The sequence below is a fragment of the Geotrypetes seraphini genome, chromosome 4 (assembly GCF_902459505.1).
Source record: "Geotrypetes seraphini chromosome 4, aGeoSer1.1, whole genome shotgun sequence".
In the NCBI taxonomy this organism is placed as follows: Eukaryota; Metazoa; Chordata; class Amphibia; order Gymnophiona; family Dermophiidae; genus Geotrypetes; species Geotrypetes seraphini.
Genome location: NC_047087.1, coordinates 100,066,826 through 100,084,984, shown reverse-complemented (window position 1 = coordinate 100,084,984; position 18,159 = coordinate 100,066,826). Strand labels below are relative to the sequence as shown.

Sequence of the window (18,159 nt, the reverse complement as noted above, 5' to 3'; positions counted from 1 at the left end):
AGATGAGCTGCTTTGCTGAGAGGATGCATGGCCCCCTGACACATTCTTGCCAACAATGTTTGAGGTGCTTGACATTTATCAGTACTGAAAAACTCCCTACACTTTGTGGCCTTCCTCACACCTAGTTTTACCTGGATCTTATTGAAATCTGGTAACAGTTTAGCCTTCTAAAGTACACAGAGGCATGAAATACATAAATGTCCATCTTTTTGGAAACAGGTTGAAAAGTAAGTGGATTTTATCATATAATGGAACTGCTACTTGACGTCTCTGTGTATGTCAAAAGGCTAAACACATTGGGCCATAGTCTCATCTCTTGCTTTAGTGGAAAAGGTACCTCTTTCATCATCTTATACAAGAATCTAGGCTCAGGGCAATTCATTTTGCACTAGGAGAGGAGAGGCATTAGAAGAGATTCCTGTAGCATTCTTTCATCTTCTCAAGAGAGACCACAAGGGCATCTAGGGGATTCAAGAACACCTCTACTTGGGAAACACTGGATGGCAATGGATGTGCTAGCTCTGTCTGTGCGTCTTCATATGTGACAAAGTAAGCCCCTGCTGAATGAAGAAAGGGTTTCCGCTAAGTTGCTGGAACTGCACATTTGGAAATCCCTTGCAATAGCCTTTCACAAATTCATTAAACATTGTTTATTGGAAGCTTATACCGTTACTAATGACTGGGAGTCAATTCTGAGCAGTTTGCATGAGTTTCTGTAAAGATGAGCTAAATCTTTATGAATCTTACCTATTTATACCATCTATATACATATACTTTGTAGGAATGATTAGGACTTCTCTGAAAGAGGTAGTGAAACAAAACAAAAGAGGATTCATCTGCTACCATGACCAGCACCAGTGTTGTCAAGAGGGGCTGTTGTGTAGAGGCATGCCAAGGAATAGCTAAGGTCCGCATTGTGTCCATGTCTATCCATTCTGCACCACAAGCATTGCACATAAGAAGACTCCAGTCCCTGGTACTTTAAAATGATGATACAACATTAACATGCTTGGGGGGTTGAGGATGTTTACTTCACTTCAGGTCTGTGCAAATGCTTAGAAAATGGCTATGGTGCAGGCCTGGAAGTTTCTGAGGAAGAAGCAGGCAGCCGTTTAAGTATTATCCAATGCTTCTGTACTTGAAAAAAAATCTTCCAGCTCTATAGTAGACTTAAGGAGACATATGAACACAATGCTTGAAATAACTTTATGATCCTTATTTATGCTGAGTAGCAAACTTCAGGATTTTTTCTGATCATGACAATAAAAGTAACATAATGCATCAGACAGATGTGTAAAATAGATAATAATTAAAGCTGATGACTTTCAAATTTGTGCAAGCTCCAGCTTGAAGTCATTGTGAAAGCGAGACTGTTTGGATGAGACAGTCTTGAAAGGTAGGTGTGGTAGAAGTGCCAAGGAGAGTGGTTGGATAAAACAATGTGCAGTTCCTGTGAATTCTGATACCAAGGATCACGTCAGAGGAGCATCAGCATGACTGAAAGAAAGCCCTACATAAGAGCAATGGCCTATGCTGAGGAAGGAGAGTGGCAAGTTGATATTTTCTGTGATTTTACTTAAAATCAAAAAAAATAAAATTATATTTTATTCTTTGCTACAGCAATCCTGTAGTTATTAACAACCCAGTCTCAACAACAAAGTTGATAGCTTGAAAAAAAGTCAAATTTTATTTTATTTCTAGCTCTTGGGTAAGCAACAACCTTAAAAAAAAAAAAAAAGCAGCTTCCTGCAGCATTTGCATGAAATGTGAAGCAAGGAGGGGAGTGGGTGCATTACCCCCAACACATCTTGGGGTAAACACACCTTTCTGGAAAAGTGTTCATTTAAATAAAATCAGTGACATGTACAATTTATTTATTTAAAACAGTAATGTACATTAAATGTCTTATTCTTTATACAATCTAAGTTCTATCATCATATACAAATACAGAATGGCTACAGTACATGCGAGGTAACAGAAGTACATTCTGGGATACTCACAGATAATCAAAACATTTCTATGCCAAAACATTATTTGACTTTCACCACCAATATGATCAGCTAACTTCCCTACCTCTCCCAAAACAGTAAAACATTCTATAACATCCAGCCACTGAGCCTACAGCCAGGGCAGTGGAGGTCAAATCACTATTTCCAAGGCTCAGCCATGCAAGTGAGACGGGTCTGCACCACAGCCAACTCCAAGTTAAGCAGCAGGAATATCACAGTAAGAAAGATGCTGCAGAAAGGTGAAGTGGGAAGTCACCTGCCACAGGACTTTTTTTTTTTTTTTTAATCTAGGACAGGGGTGCATAACCTCATTCCGAGGGGTGTAACTTAGTCAGGTCAGGATTTCTCACAATGAATATGCATGAGATCCAATTCATACAATGGAGGCAGCGCACACACAAAAATCTCATGCATATTCATTGTCAAAATTCCGAAAACCTAACTGGGTTGCAGCTCTCAAGGTCAGAGGTTATGAACCTCTGATTTAGCAGGAGAGGCACAAACTTGTTATGTGATGAGTTAGAAACTGGTTACATAACTCAGGATTCTGAGATCTTGCTGAAGTAAAAAATAAAAGCTGGTATTTTTTTTGCAATATATTACATAAAATGAGGCCAAAGGTGCACAAGTTTCATTCTGGCCTTTGGTGCTAACTAATTAGAAAGAGGGGGTGGTATCTCTTTAAATACAAGCTATCGTTCTATTTTTTTTTATATCACAGTCCCTTATTCACACTTTGTATATGATTATTTTTAAATTGCAATCAACAAGGCCCACTCCCAACTCAAGTGTTACAGATCTAGCGCCATTTTCAAAAGCAAAGTTTCCCCGCTGAGGCATATCAATCACAGTCAAACAATTTGCCCTAAAAACATGAATGCTATTGAATCATTTTCAGCAGACCCTGGCACTGTTCTCTGTTCACCACATACATATATTTCACACTGTTTCCTCTTACAGTACAGTGCATCACTATCAACACAAATGACATGCAAAGTGCAAACAGTGATAGAACCACTACTGTGTCCAGCAAGCCTCAGAGTAGCCTAAAGAAGTGTGGTCAGCATATTTAAAAGTGTGGATGCTTCCCCTTCCCTTCTCCCCCCCCGAAACACGAATGTCTTCCCAACACAATAAGAGTAGCTTCGAGTCCTGCAAATTTTTATTTTTTTTGCTCCAGCCCACTAACAGAGCAAATGTTTTTTTTCTGTGGCACACCCACAACTCTGCCCCGCTCCTCCCTCAATCCTGCCCTGCTCCATCTCCCCAACCCCATCCCACAGGCCCATCATCTCGTTTTCCCTGAGCTCGGGGCCTTGTCTGGAGGGCCTCTGAGCATGCGTGGATGTCGTTGTGATGATGTCGCACGCAGGCACATGACATCATCACGTCGACATCTGTGCATGCTTGGAGGCCATCCAGACACGGCCCCAAGCTCAAGGAAAATGAGACAATGTTTGTGTGGGGGCAGAGAGGAGGAGAGGCACCGATGTCTTATGTCCTTCAATCTTGGGCGGCACACCCAGAATCTCACCGTGGCACACAGTTGCGATTCAATGACTTAGAGCAATCTGTTTACAAATTCTGATCAGTTTAAAAATCTCTTATGATAAAATCTGTTCACTTGCCTGCAACTTGAAACAGCAGATTCAGAAATAGGCAATAACCAGATATATAAAAAAAAAATAATTGAAAGCCTGTCATTACATGTTCTTTAATTAAAAAAAAAATATAAAAAAATAGATAACCCCCCCACCCCAATTCATACTACATGTGCATTATTATTATTTTACCACAGTGGTCACTAAGAATATCTGATATGCACTGCAGCTGTGCACTAGGGAGGCACCTTCCTAAATCTGTAGCCTTTGATCCAGGGAATCTCAGATTCTTAATTCTTCTAGTATTCCTAAGGATAAAGGGTCTTTGATTATAACTAGTTTTCCCCTATGTTTCTATTCAGTCTTATAATTATCGTATTTCCCCATATATAGGCCCCAGCCTATACACAGATTTTGTAAATCAGCCTAGTGAGCGCGGCTTGCTTAAATGGGGCGGCCTATACATGGAGCAATACAGCATCCCCTCCCCCCTTAACTAGCAATGTTGCCGGAAATTACCTTGTGGACTGCCGCGCCTACCTCCTCCAAACACACTGGTTGCCTCCTCTAAACATGATGTTCAGGGCAGGAGCGATGCTTGCGATCTCAAGCCTCGCCCAGCGCCCTTCCTGATTGGTTGCCATTGCGAGAACTGACGGCAGTCAATCAGGAAGGGCATGGGGGCGAGGCTTGAGATCGTAAACATTGCTTCCCTGCACAGCGTGTTTAGCAGAGGCAGCCAGTGTGGAGGAGGTATTTGGGGGGGGAAGGAGATGATGCCCCGGGCTGCTCGTGCTCCTGCACTGGGCGGTTCCCACTCTCCCTGTCACGTTTCTCTTCCACCAAGGGATGACCCCTCTGCTGAAGCCTGCCCCTTGTCCTGATCCGTTCCTGCCCGGTGACATGACATTGCTTTTATGTACCGGTATAGGCCGCCCCATTGTATAGGCTGATTTAGATTTTTAAAGCTCTTAGATAAGCCGCGGCTAGTAACATGGGGCGGCTTATCTAAGAGTTTTTAAAACCCAAATCGGCATTTCCTGCGGCCTATACATGGGGGCAGCCTATATGTGGAGAAATACCGTTTAGTTTTGGAACTGATGTTGAAAGAAAACTTGTCTTTTTGACAAATGATACAGCAATTGGCAACTGTTTACACCCTGAGAATAGACAAAATGAATTATGATTGACAAAAGCTTAGCGTGGTCAAATGCTTGGCAGTGAAGATTTCAGTGCAACCCCCCCCTCAAAAAAAACCCCAAACAAACCAAAACCCTGCAATCATATCAGGGATGCATATGTATGCACAAAATCAGCCTTATGAGACAAAGTTCAAACCAATACCAAATATAAAAATGCATTGAGAAATAGAGGAAAAAAGAAATCAGACATCTAAACACAACTGAACCAAGTGTCTTACTGGGCTCTAGTATCTTTCATTGGTCAAAAACCTCTATTAAATTTTTCCAATATAGTTTTCAAAGTTTTTATATTATTTTTCAAAGTTTCTTTCAAAAAAAATACTTTTCCAGAAGATTATAATTTTTGCCACTCCCAAAATGAAGACAGCAGTTCTTTGAGATAAAGCAGGAATCTGAGCGCGTCAAAAGTTATTGCTTGAAATGCCACCATCATTCTGTCACACAGAAAAATTAATGCTGTGTTTGAAATTTGATATAAGGAATTGTCAAGCAGAACATACAGTCCCTAATGAAGCGCTTACAGTGAAACGGATCAGCCTCCATTGGGCATATTCAAGCTAAGTGTAGCTGGTTTATGCTTGAAGAGTATATGGTCCCTTTCTAGAAAGCTGTGGTAGTAAGTCCTGGAATGGCAAATGTGATGCAGTCCATAGGAATTCAATGGTCTGCATTCCATTGCCACATGGGCCTTACTCCTACAGCTTTGTAAAAGGGGATATATATATATATATATATATAAAATTTTGTGGAGTGGCAAAATTATAATAATCTTATGGAAAAGTATATTTGAAAGATACTTTGAAAAATAATATAGAAGAAACTTTGAAAATTAAAAAAAGTAGAGTGAATAAATTAAATAAACTTCCCTCCTCCCTATTTGCGGTTTCGATTATCCACAATTTTTTTTTAGGGGGAAACCCCACCCTGCATTTCAGACCTTCCCTTCCTCCCTCCCGGCCTTACCTGGTGATCCAGCAGGCTTTCAGAGCAGGAGCAATCTTCCTAAACTCCTGCCCCATACAGATCGCCAATAAGAAATGGCTGCCGTGAGCTCCCGTCGTAATCTCAAGCTGTGTAAATGAATTTAAGAATCTACATACAGTATGCATACACTAAAGAAACTGAGAGAGGAGGGAAAATGACAGAAATATTACAATACCTTGACGGTATTAAATCATACATAAGAATTACCATAAACCTTTTTCAGCAGAACAGAAGCTGTTAGAACTAGGGACCAAGACCATCTAAATTTCCAAGAGGGCAGATCCAAGAACTATGTCAGAACATGTTTTCACAGAGAGTGATGTAGCCTTGAATTTCCTATTGGAACAGGTAGAGGAAACCAAAAGTTATGGGATAAATGCAAAGGACCCTTAGCCAAAAATGGAATGGAAAGCAGAAACAGTGCTGTCCTGCAATGACAGGACATCCTCTTATGCTCAGAAATAAATGCCTATATGTAATCTATGACGTATGTCCCATCATATTGTACAATGGACTTCTGCCACTGCAGGGTAAATTACCTGAGAGAACCAGAGAGAACCTGCAGAGTGACAGTTACCACCAGCAAATAGGTATTGGGACCACAGTAAAAACCAAAACTTGAATGAGCATTAGGGGAAGAGGCAGCTGTTCTAGACTATGGGTTTACTAGCTTTGGTAGCTTGTGGTTCATTAGACAACTTGGTACTGTAAGATATGGAAAGAGTCTCTGTGTTGGTCTTGCAATAATCACAAAGGAAAATGACAGTGGAAGGGATTATGGGCATGCTTTGGGATCAGTATGAAGAGCAGTGGTAGGAAAGAGTAGGGGGAGGGGGAATACTTAGAAAGATGACTTAGGAGTGGGAGGAGAGAATGTTTAGAAAGATGACTTGGGAGTGGGGAGCTGGTATTGGGTTAAGTGCAGGAATTTAAATGCTCACCTACCCAAAACAGAAGAACTGCAACTGAGCACATAAAGTAATTTGCTCCTGTCCTACCATCATTTACCATGACAGGTTCAACTAGGCTAGAAACCCAAGGATTTGATGGACATTACTGTTGCCTCAAAAAAGCCCCACAACACACATTTTACTCCACTGAAGATCCAAAGCTGAAATTTTAATTGACTGCAGAACCTAATGACTCCTAATAGTGAGAGCTCAGATTCATTATAAAGGTTTTACTAGTAACCAGTAAATTAACCTGTGGATATAATGACTGCCTGTAATGAATTTTCTCAGATATCGTTGAGGGAAGGGAAATGGAGTGGCTCCCGGGACAAGCTGCAAAGTAGACATCAGTGTCACGTTTGCATACCATCACATGTAATAGATTCACATTAAAATACTGAAGAAGAGAGGCTGCAAATGTCATACTTAAAATCCTTAACAGTGCTCTCCCACCTGCCCAAAATGGCAAATTTTGGTATTTCAGTGACAAGACAAGAACAAAAAATAGAAAACAGCACCTAAGAACATGAGACAAAACCTTTTCAGCAATTTGAAATGAATATAAAGCACAGAAATAAAGTACCACATTAAAACCAAGGCATGCTATGCTGGCCTTACATGATACAGTCAGATTTGGTTTGTTCACTTTGTTGAACTCTTATGTGGATTTAAAGATGTATACAGAAAACAGACCACCTTCCAGATGCTCCTGTGTGCTGAACGCAATTTTCAAAGGGGTTTTTCCACAGGCAAATTTGTATTTGAGAACTGCCCTAGCCCTTTGTGGGGAAAAACACGTATTTTACTGCCAACAGAGCTTATACTCTTCTCCATCAGGAAGAGGAACTGCCCTGGAGTGTGGGCTAAAGCAAGCAAACAAGAACATGAATTTCAAAAGGAAAACCTGATTCTGCTTTACTGCTTTACTGGGCATATACTGAAGCTTACTGTATATAGCTTCAGTATATGCCCTACAGCAGTGGTCTCAAACTCGCGGCCCGGGAACCACATGCGGCCCACCAGGTACTAATTTGAGGCCCTCAGTATGTTTATCATAATCACAAAAAAAAAACAGTTTCTTGATCATATGTCTCTTTAGCTATAAATGACAATATTATTATTAAGACTTAGCCAAAAGGAAAAATTTATAAACTATAAAGAGTTTTACCTCATGCAGAATTGTCATTTCTGTAATAAGACATTAACTATTTTTTCTGAGGCCATCCAAGTACCTACCAAATCCAAAATGTGGCCCTGCAAAGGGTTTGAGTTTGAGACCACTGCCCTACAGGCACTGGCTGCCTTGTGCAGGCATCCAGCCTCTCCCGACACACATAAGTTCTCCTCTGCAAGGATTACATTACATTACATTAGGGATTTCTATTCCGCCATTACAAGGATCAAACCTAGATTCACCAGGTCTGACTGCATGTTTGTTCACATGCATAAAGCAAGAAAAATCTTCATTCAGATCCCATTCTGAGTTGTAATAATGCTAAAAGGTGGTCCCTAAAACTGAGCTACTGAGTATGTAAGGCAGCAGCATTTCTCTTTTATGCCAAACAGCATCAACAAGCAAGTGATTTAATATTAATTAGATTAAATTATTTCCTGTGGGTGTAATAAAAAGCAGAAAAATGTACCTTTTTCAAATATACTTATCTATGCTCAACAAAAAGCTGCATTTTCTTTCTAACAGGTGTACCAATATTGTTAACAAAAATGAACAGAATTTCATGCCTACAGTGCCATACAGGATCCCATTTGCAATGCAGACTTTGGAATGCGATGAATAGAATCATTGGATGGATTTCTTCTTACAAGGAGAAAACTTATTCCTGATCTACAACTGTATTCAGCTGAAAGGCAGTAAAACTCTTACTCTACGAGCTTGGGTTCACAAGCTACACTGGAAAACCAAACTAAATACCCTGAAATGTACATGAACAATTTTCCCTACTATAAGTCGTACCATAAGCATAGCTTTGGAAAGGGGTACCCCCCAAATGCTCTAATGCTAATAATGAATTGACCCCCCCTCTCCAATGCTAGCATGACCTCCCTACCCTTCTGCCCCCAAACTAAACTAACAAACTACACCTAGGATTTGTACATTTTCTGGTGAACTCAGCAGATCAATGGGCCTTCTGAATCTGAGACCTGAGGAATGGAGATCACCAGTGTTAAATTGACATATCTAAAGACTGCTGAATTCCAGGAAAGAAACTTGTTAAGCTAGGTAGGGGTGGGGGGAAGTGACTTATTCATTCTAGTAACTGCATGACCAGTGCTGCTCTTGGGCTCTCTTCCATTACTCAAGTGCCCTACTAAAAACGAACATGAACTCACATAGAGGACAAGGTCCCCTACAACATGGTTCCAATCCCTGAGGCTCCTTAGCTAGGCAGGATATCCCTGATCAATATGCAAGATGCATATCTGCATTCAACTGAAGCAGTGTGCATACAATGTCTCATGGATATTCACTAGTGATATCTTGAGAACCCAACTAATTAGGAGTACCCCAAGGACCAGAGTGCTTGCCCCAGCCTTACAGACATAAGCTGGAGTTCAGAAGACATTTACATTATCAATATAGCAATCACTAATCTTGTACCATTTCAGCAAAGAAAATGGAGAGAAAATTGGTGTCATAGATGGAAGATTACTCATCTGCAAAACTCCATGGCATACCTGGGCCCTCAAATGACAGTTCAAACTCCTAGTGCAACCCAAAAATGAAATGGGCCACCATTACAGCTTGAAGGTCTTAGGTTTTGGTTAAGAACCTTCATCCTGTAACAGACTCGGTGGCCCCTGAAGCAGAATGGCACCATAGCTTCTTCAAGTGAACTGCTACAGCAGCAAACAATCTCAGATAAAGCACATCAAACTGTTAGTGTCATTTTAACCTTACGTGTCATTCTTTGCCATCATGGGGAAATAAACAGTACTGTGACAGAACCTCTCTGGTGGTCCTGAAGAAACTTGTTACCTAGGCATCAGAGAGGAGAATGGGGGTACACTTAGACAAATCTTAAAATACTGCTCCTCCCAACCCCAGCTGTTTGAATGCTGTTGGCTTAAGTTTCTCATAACTATTTAAATAGTCAAAGGGGTAACGGTTGTTTCTGCTCCACAACCGAGGCAATGTCTTTGAAATGGCAGCATACATCTTTTGTTCCTTAGAGGTCAACAATACAGTATTCCACAGCAGTAATAATCCAAACATTCGTATCTTCGCATAATGCACAGTCAGTAGGTGACATAACAGCAAATCACAGAAATAAGCGTCTTGGACCTCAATCACATTTCTTTTATCAACTATTTCCACAACAGGAATCAAGTGACTGTGTAAAGTATGCTAACATTATAAAGGTGGATTCAAATGTGCTTTAAAAATGATATTTGGTTTTAGGTAAAGCCACTTTCAAAGACTTTTCTACTATGGTTCAGTCTCTGATCCTGTTCTTTTTAAATACACACATCCTAAGATGGCATATCTTTGTGTCTTGTAGGCAGTGGCACTCCCTGCGGTACACGATACACTATTTCTTCTGTAGATCCTGGCCCCTGTGTTCCCTTGGGAGTATCATACAATGCCTGCGTGGATGATGAGCTGTCAGTCCTGCCTAACACTTTATTGTATGTCCCTGCCAGTGCAGGTGTCTGACTCCCTGTGGTCTTAAATGTCGAGGCAGAAGAAATACCCAAAGACCCAGCAGGATGGTTGGACATATCCATGATGATGGGTGTGGCATATTCTGGCCCATTTGTAGGTAGAGGTTCTGCATAGGCATGGTAAACCTCTTGTTCTGGTGAGTTGTAGGGATCCAGGTCAGCATAGCCAGCTTCTTTACCCTCTTCTGGTTTAAAAGTTGATCTCTGATGAAGTGTAGGAACTAGTCCTCCTACGAGTGGCTGTGCATACTCTAATGCAACACAATGAGAGAATGAAAGAAAAATAACTACTAAAAACAGTTCTGAAAAGTGACTTATGGCACAATGCCAGCTCATAACGGAATGTCTCAGGATTTAAACCTGCAGCTCCAAACCAAGCACTCTACCCACTGAGCTATAGAAGCACTCCTCTAGTTGGGCTAGCAAGATGACTACTTGAGCTCAGACCACAGATACTCATCCTCTTCTTAGTCTGCTCTGTCATGTTTGTTCACAGAGGTGACCAGAAGCAGTGAAAGGTAGTTAAAATAGAATCCTGTACACATTGCAGTATTGTTATGGAGTACTACAGACTAGATGATGACAAACTTTTTTTTCAATTTCAATAAAAGCTTCCCAAAATAGTACGAGTATGGCCCTCCTGTCTGAATAAAAGTGGGGCCCAACTACAGCCTCACTTCGCCTTCCTACAACCCCAACCAAAAAAGGGCCGCAACCCATAGCCCCCCTCCCCCAAAGCCTAATTACAAACCCTGATGGTCTTGTGATCTTGTTGTAGTAGAGGTGATCCAAGTTGCTCCTGTCCATACCGGCTCTGTATGGACATGCTGGCTCCAATCTCAAAATGGCTGCTGTGGCTTTCCGTAGGAAGCTGTGGTATCCATTTTGACTCTGGAACTGGCATAGGCAGAAGCGACTGGGGATTGCTCCTGCTTCACCAGCCCCTAGACCACTAGAGTTTGTAAGGTAGGTGGAGGGGATGGTGGACCATTTTTGTTCAAGGAGGGAATAGCAGAGTGAGGCCAGCGTGGGGGGGGAGGGGGGGAGGAGCATGGAGTTTTTGTTTCAGCTGAAAATGCATGGGAGTGTGTGGTGTAGTGGTCAGAGCCACAGCCTCAGCACTCTGAAGTTGTGAGTTCAACTCTAACACTGCTCCTTGTGACTTTGGCAAGTCACTTAATCCCCCATTGCCCCAGGTACATTAGATAGAGTGTGAGCCTGCCAGGACAGATAGATAAAATGCTTGAGTGCCTGAATGTACACCACTTAGGTTATAAGTGGTATATAAATACTAAAACAAAAAAAAAATTTAAGCCAAAATAATTCTTTATTTGAATTTTGGGTTGGTTTTGATGCAAAAGCCAAAACTGAAACTGAAATTCAATTGGACACTATCACAGCCTACATAGCTGGCATTTTGCAAGGCTTAGAAGCAATAAAAGGTATACAAATATTCCTGTACTAATTTGTCCCCGTCCCCGCAGTTAACTGCAGGAAACTATCCCTGTGTCATTCTTTAAGGAGAGAGGGAAGAATCAGAATATGAATAGGAACAGCCACTAACCCTCAAGCCTTGCATTGAAGAATGCTGGTGTAGAAGGACAGGTTGAGGTAGACACTTAAGAATGACCCAGGATGGTTTTCTGTGGTTATCTGTGGGAATTGGGACAAATTCTGTCCCTGTGTCATTCTCTATGGTCTACTATAGACTTTTAAGGGTAATTTTAATAAAGTCATTTTCACACACAGGTGTTAATATTTGTCTCAAAATAATCCTCTTCACAACTTAATATTGTCACAGGTAACCCCCTGTGAAGGCAAAGAAATCCTTGCAGTACCCCAGAACTGATGACCAAAGTGGGGAATTACCCCAAGAGAAAACAGTAGATAAACCTAAAATTCCTCCTAGGGCACTGCCAAGAAAGAAAATGCCTTTGCATAGCAGTGCACAGGAGGAGGTAGGGACATCTCATGCCTGTTTACCTTTTTCTAAGCAGCAAGTGAAAAACAAGGTAACAGGACAACAAATCCCATCAGGCCAAGGGCAGAAAATTCCTAAAGCCAGGACTGGAACAGCTCCAGTGCCTAGCAAACCCAAAACTGGTTTGAGCCAGATCAACAAACACCTGAGCTCAGAAGCAGCCAGAAACAACTAAGAGCACACCTGCACTCCAGCACAGGCAGTTAGCCACTGAGAGAGAAAAGGGTGGGGCTCCTAGTTGCAGGCAGCCACACACTGAACCACACAGGCGGAACCCAGAAGGGAGAGAGAAGGGAGCCAGACCTTCTCTGCCAGGAAACAGACCTGCACCAGAGCCTTATAAGAACATAAGAATTGCCGCTGCTAGGTCAGACCAGTGGTCCATCGTGTCCAGCAGTCCGCTCACGTGGCGGCCCTTAGGTCAAAGGCCAGTGCCCTAACTGAGACTAGCCTTTCCTGCATACGTTCTGGTTCAGCAGGAACTTGTCTAACTTTGTCTTGAATCCCTGGAGGGTGTTTTCCCCTATAACAGCCTCCGGAAGAGTGTTCCAGTTGTCTACCACTCTCTGGGTGAAGAAGAACTTCCTTACATTTGTACGGAATCTATCCCCTTTTAATTTTAGAGAGTGCCCTCTCGTTCTCTCTACCATGGAGAGGGTGAACAACCTGTCTTTTATCTACTAAGTCTATTCCCTTCATTATCTTGAATGCTTCGATCATGTCCCCTCTCAGTCTCCTCTTTTCAAGGGAGAAGAGGCCCAGTTTCTCTAATCTCTCACTGTACGGCAACTCCTCCAGCCCCTTAACCATTTTAGTTGCTCTTCTCTGGACCCTTTTGAGTAGTACTGTGTCCTTCATGTACAGCATCCAGTGCTGGATGCAGTATTCCAGGTGAGGGCATACCATGGCCCGGTACAGTGGCATGATAACCTTCTCTGATCTGTTTGTGATCCCCTTCTTAATCATTCCTAGCATTCTGTTCACCCTATTGCCGCTGCTTTGGGTTTAACAGCACCTTTTTTCCACATGCCAGTTTTTCCACGTATCTCTTACCATAGGACACTTAGGGACCCCTGAAGAAGACATTTTGTCGAAATGCAGACCGTGTTGGGTCCTGCGCTACCAGCGGACTAGGTCCTATATGTTTTTATGTGGATTTTATCTTTTTGTGGAATGTTTTATATGGAATTGGAACTTTGAGTCTTTAATTAAAGTCCATTTCAGGATCATTGTCGCTCCACAGTGTTTTTTTTTATTTTTCATTGACTTGTCGACCAGTACTCCCAAGTCTCCTTCTTGGGGGGGGTCTCTCCGAGTACTGCACCGGACATCCTGTATTTGTGTATAAGATTTTTGTTACTGACATGCATCACCTTACACTTACCCACGTTAAACCTCAGGATTGGGAGGATTTTGTTGAGGACTCATTCATAAATGAAAATGATATAGAAATGAATGAAGCTCACATTATGGAAGAAATAAATGAGGATTTTTCATATGCTACTGACCCTGAATTAATGGAGTGGGGCTGAGGCACAGTAGGAAAAGTTTGGAGTTTATCAAGAGGAAATTGGTGAATGATTCCAGACTAGCCAGGCTGTATTATTTAAAGCCTCTGGCTGAAAGAGGGTTTTTTTCCCACTTGTATGGAACTTGCAGAAAAACTGAACAGCCTAAATCCAAGCAGGACTGTTTGAGGACAGCGCATGAAAATTGGTTACCTAAGGCACTGCTGATCACAAGACACTGGGGAACTCTTTATTCAAAATCTAGTGGGATCTTGTTTGGGATTTTTTGTACACCAAAATCTACCTCTGGGGGTATTGTGGTTAATAAAACCCCAAGATAGAATTTTCCTCAGTGAAAGGACTTGTCAGAAGTCATAGCAACCAGTGGTTGAACAGGCCATATGGAAAAACAGCAGGTGGGCCAGGCAGGGCCTAGCCCCGTGAGGCAGATATAGGCCTGAGAGCCTCAGGGAAGGCCATTAAAAGGCTGAAATAGAAGCCAGTGGATGGCAACAAGCCAAATAAAGGAAACAAATTGATTGTTTTTGTTGATATTTTGTACAAGGACTATTTGCATGTATTTTTGGAACTCGTTTTTAAATTGCTACTAACTTGAGTTAAATGCACCAAGTCTGGTGTGAAATGAAGATTTCTTTTGTGACACACAAGTGTTTTGCTCTATTTTTGAACTTTATTGCAGTCCTTCCCAGCTACCTATACCTCGTTTTCTTTCAGCCGAGGTCTGTGTGGCTTAGGGTATTGGCCCCTGGACATGTCCAATCGGCCACGCCCCGTCACAATATTTATGCATGAAGTAGATGGACCTCAGCAGCTAATCTCAGATAATCAATATCTCACACTGAGGGCTAATTCTATTATGAGTAGAGTGGGAGGGTGGTAATTATGAGAGATGGTTAAATTACCATTAGCAGCAGTGGATATATAGTTTGAACACACATTGAACTCACTGCAATCTTAATTCTGAGGTAGAATGGATGTCGTGGATATATAGTTTGATCACACTTTGAACTCACTGCAATCTTAATTCTGAGGTAGAATGGATGACGTGGATATATAGTTTGAACACACTTTGAACTCACTGCAATCTTAATTCTGAGGTAGAATGGATGACGTGGATTTATAGTTTGAACACACTTTGAACTCACTGCAATCTTAATTCTGAGGTAGAATGGATGACGTTGGTAAGAACGTGCACTTGGTTAAACGTCAGGTTTATTTAAATGTGAGAGAAAAAAGCCGCCACCATTTTAGAGAAGAATGAGGGGAAGGTGACTGGTGTGCAAGAAAGATATGAATGTTCAAATGGGGTAGACTATTGCAATAAAGGTTTTGAAGAGGTAACCCATTCTAAGCTCTCTGGGGAGGTTAGGATATAAAACAAATTAAATAAGGGACATATAACTACTTATTTGTGTGATATGTTGCTGTTGTAGGGAGCAAGCCTTGGCAAGACATGATGTCATGTTGGGAGACCCCTTTTTTAAAGATAAGTAACTTTGAGTCTAGTTACTTATGATAGCATAGTTACTTACAATCTATTAAATATCTGCATGGTGACAGTGAAAATGATAATTAAAAACATGGACTTATGAAGAATTTGGTAAATGAACCCTCAGTGTAAGATATTGATTCCCTGAGGATAGCTGCTCAGGACCATCTACTTCATGTACAAATATTAAGTGGTGAAGAGGATTATTTTGAGACTGATGTCCTGAAGGTTTCTCATCAATGAAGGAATTTTTTTTAAAGTGCCCGATGAATAGTTTTTCAATGTGTTAATATTTGCACATGCATAGAACTAGCCCATACAATAGCAATATCAGATACTTGTAAGCAGGTATGTTCTGGGGTAGAATGCATGTGGAAGTGAGATTTGTATTTAGATAGATATTATCACACATTATACATACATACACACACTTATCTCTACTCTTGAGCAGGTGTATATAATAATAATAATAATTTATTCTTATATACCGCCATACCTTTCGAGTTCTAGGCGGTTCTCAACAATTACATTAGGATCCGCATTGATATGCCGATTTACAACAATTTAGTAGATTAACAACACATTTAGCCGAACTTGGCTGATGCAGAAGGGAGAGGGTAGAAAAGAGGGAAGAAAGCGTTTAGGAAGGGGGGAGAGGGCCGCACGTGGGGCCCGGTATTGCCGGAAGGGGGGCGGTTATGGGTCTTGTTTGTTGAATAGTTAAGTTTTGAGTGTTTTTCTGAAGCCGAGGTAAGTGGGGGCCTCGAGTATCAATTGAGCGAGCCATGGGCTCATCTTAGCTACTAGGAAGGCAAAGGTTTTGTCTAGGAATCTTTTGAGATGACCAAGCTTTAGCGAGGGGTAGGCGAACAGTTGAATTCTGCGGAATTTTTTGTTGGTGCAATAAAGGTTAAAGAGGGGGTTGATGTATCTTGGCGAGAGGCCATTTACCGCTTTGTAGCAGAAGCATGCGAATTTGAAAAGTACTCTGGATTCGAAAGGCAGCCAGTGAAGTTGGTGATAGAAAGGGGTGATATGTTCCCATTTCTTTAGGCCATAGATGAGACGAATGGCGGTGTTTTGGATCAGTTTTAGTCTCCTGGCTGTTTTCTTTGTGGAGTTCAGGTAGATAATATTACAGTAGTCTAGTATGCTGAGAATGGCAGCACTAGTAGGCTGAAAGCAATGTTGTTGAAGTATTTTTTTATGGTGCGTAGTTTCTAGAGTACCGAGAAACATTTCCTGACGATGAGGTCGGTGTGAGTTTCTAAGGATAAATTTTTATCGAGCGTGACTCCTAGAATTTTTACGGTGTTTTCGAGGTGGAAAGTCCTTCCTTTCAGTTGAATTGTGGTATCCTTGATTTTGTCGTTGGGGGTGGCAAGGAAGAATTTTGTTTTGTCGGAGTTTAGTTTCAGCCTGAATGCTAGCATCCAGAGTTCAATCTGGTTGAGGATGTTTGTAATGTAATCGAGTAGTTCTGGTGAGAAACAGGGATGAGTATTGTGATGTCGTCTGCATAGATGAAAAATTTGAGCTTGAGGGTAAGTAGGAGGTTGCCTAGGGAGGCTAGGTAGATATTGAACAGAGTGGGGGATAGTGGGGAGCCCTGCGGGGCCCCGCAGGTGTTGTCCCAGCTGTACGAGAAAGAGTTGTCTGGAGTACTTTGTAGGATCTATTTTTTAGGAACCCCTGAAACCAGTTGAGGACCTGATCAGAGATGCCTATGTGTGTCAGACAATCCAGGAGAATGTGTATAGTTAAAGGGCTGGAGGAGCTGCTGTTCAGTGAGAGATTAGAGAAACTGGGCTTCTTCTCCCTTGAAAAGCGGAGACTGAGAGGGGCCATGATCGAAACATTCAAGATAATGAAGGGAATAGACTTAGTTGATAGAGACAGGTTGTTCACCATCTCTAAGGTAGAGAGAACGAGAGGGCACTCTCTAAAGTTAAAAGGGGATAGATAACGTATAAACGTAAGGAAGTTCTTCTTCACCCAGAGAGTGGTGGAAAACTGGAATGCTCTTCCTGAAGCTGTTATAGCAAAAAACACCTTCTAGGGATGCAAGATAAAGTTAGACAAGTTCCTGCTGAACCAGAAAGTACGCAGGTAAAGCTAGGCTCAGTTAGGGCACTGGTCTTTAAACCAAGGGCCGCCGCATGTGCGGACTGCTGGGCATGATGGACCATTGGTCTGACCCAGCAGCGTCAATTCTTATGTTCTTACCTGTGATTTCTGCAGGATTTATGCTAATATCTATATCTAACTATGCATCTTTATAAAATAGGCTGTAAATAGGCTCTTTTTACCCTTTCAATTTAGGTAAATTTTAATAAAAGTTGACTGTGCCATTAAAAACCAATTAAAGAGTCATAAAAAAAAAGTAGGCACCAGAATCATGTCTAAGCATGGCACCTACGGTCAAAGTAGGCATGGTTAGGGGCAGAGATGACCTTAGGCACCACTATGCACAATTCTCTGTCAAACCTGGTCTTTAAAACCCTGGGCTACTTTATGTTTGTTTATTGATATCTATAGACTGTAGTCGTGATTATGTTTGCCATTTACAGAATCCGGGTCTGTGTGTGTATCTTTTTGAACCACTAAAAAATAAGTCCAAAGGAAAAATGCACAGAGCAAGCCACTGGGATGTAGAAGGGGGCCAGCATTTTTAGTAGACTGGCTGCACAGACATTCCAGCAGAGCAGTGGAGCACCCTAGAGGGCACTGATG

General features: G+C 41.7%; 1 protein-coding gene across 2 annotated transcripts in view; it reads right to left on the bottom strand.

Moving 5' to 3' along the window:
* Nucleotides 1-7,916: 7,916 nt before the first annotated feature.
* Nucleotides 7,917-18,159, bottom strand: part of DCBLD2 (discoidin, CUB and LCCL domain containing 2) — a 139,144-nt gene continuing 128,901 nt past the window's right edge. For both annotated transcript variants that reach the window (XM_033941312.1, XM_033941313.1), the window contains exon 15: nt 7,917-10,678. In XM_033941312.1, coding sequence (XP_033797203.1) covers nt 10,236-10,678 — 443 coding nt within the window. In that variant the 3' untranslated portion in view covers nt 7,917-10,235. The remainder of the gene's footprint in view (nt 10,679-18,159) is intronic.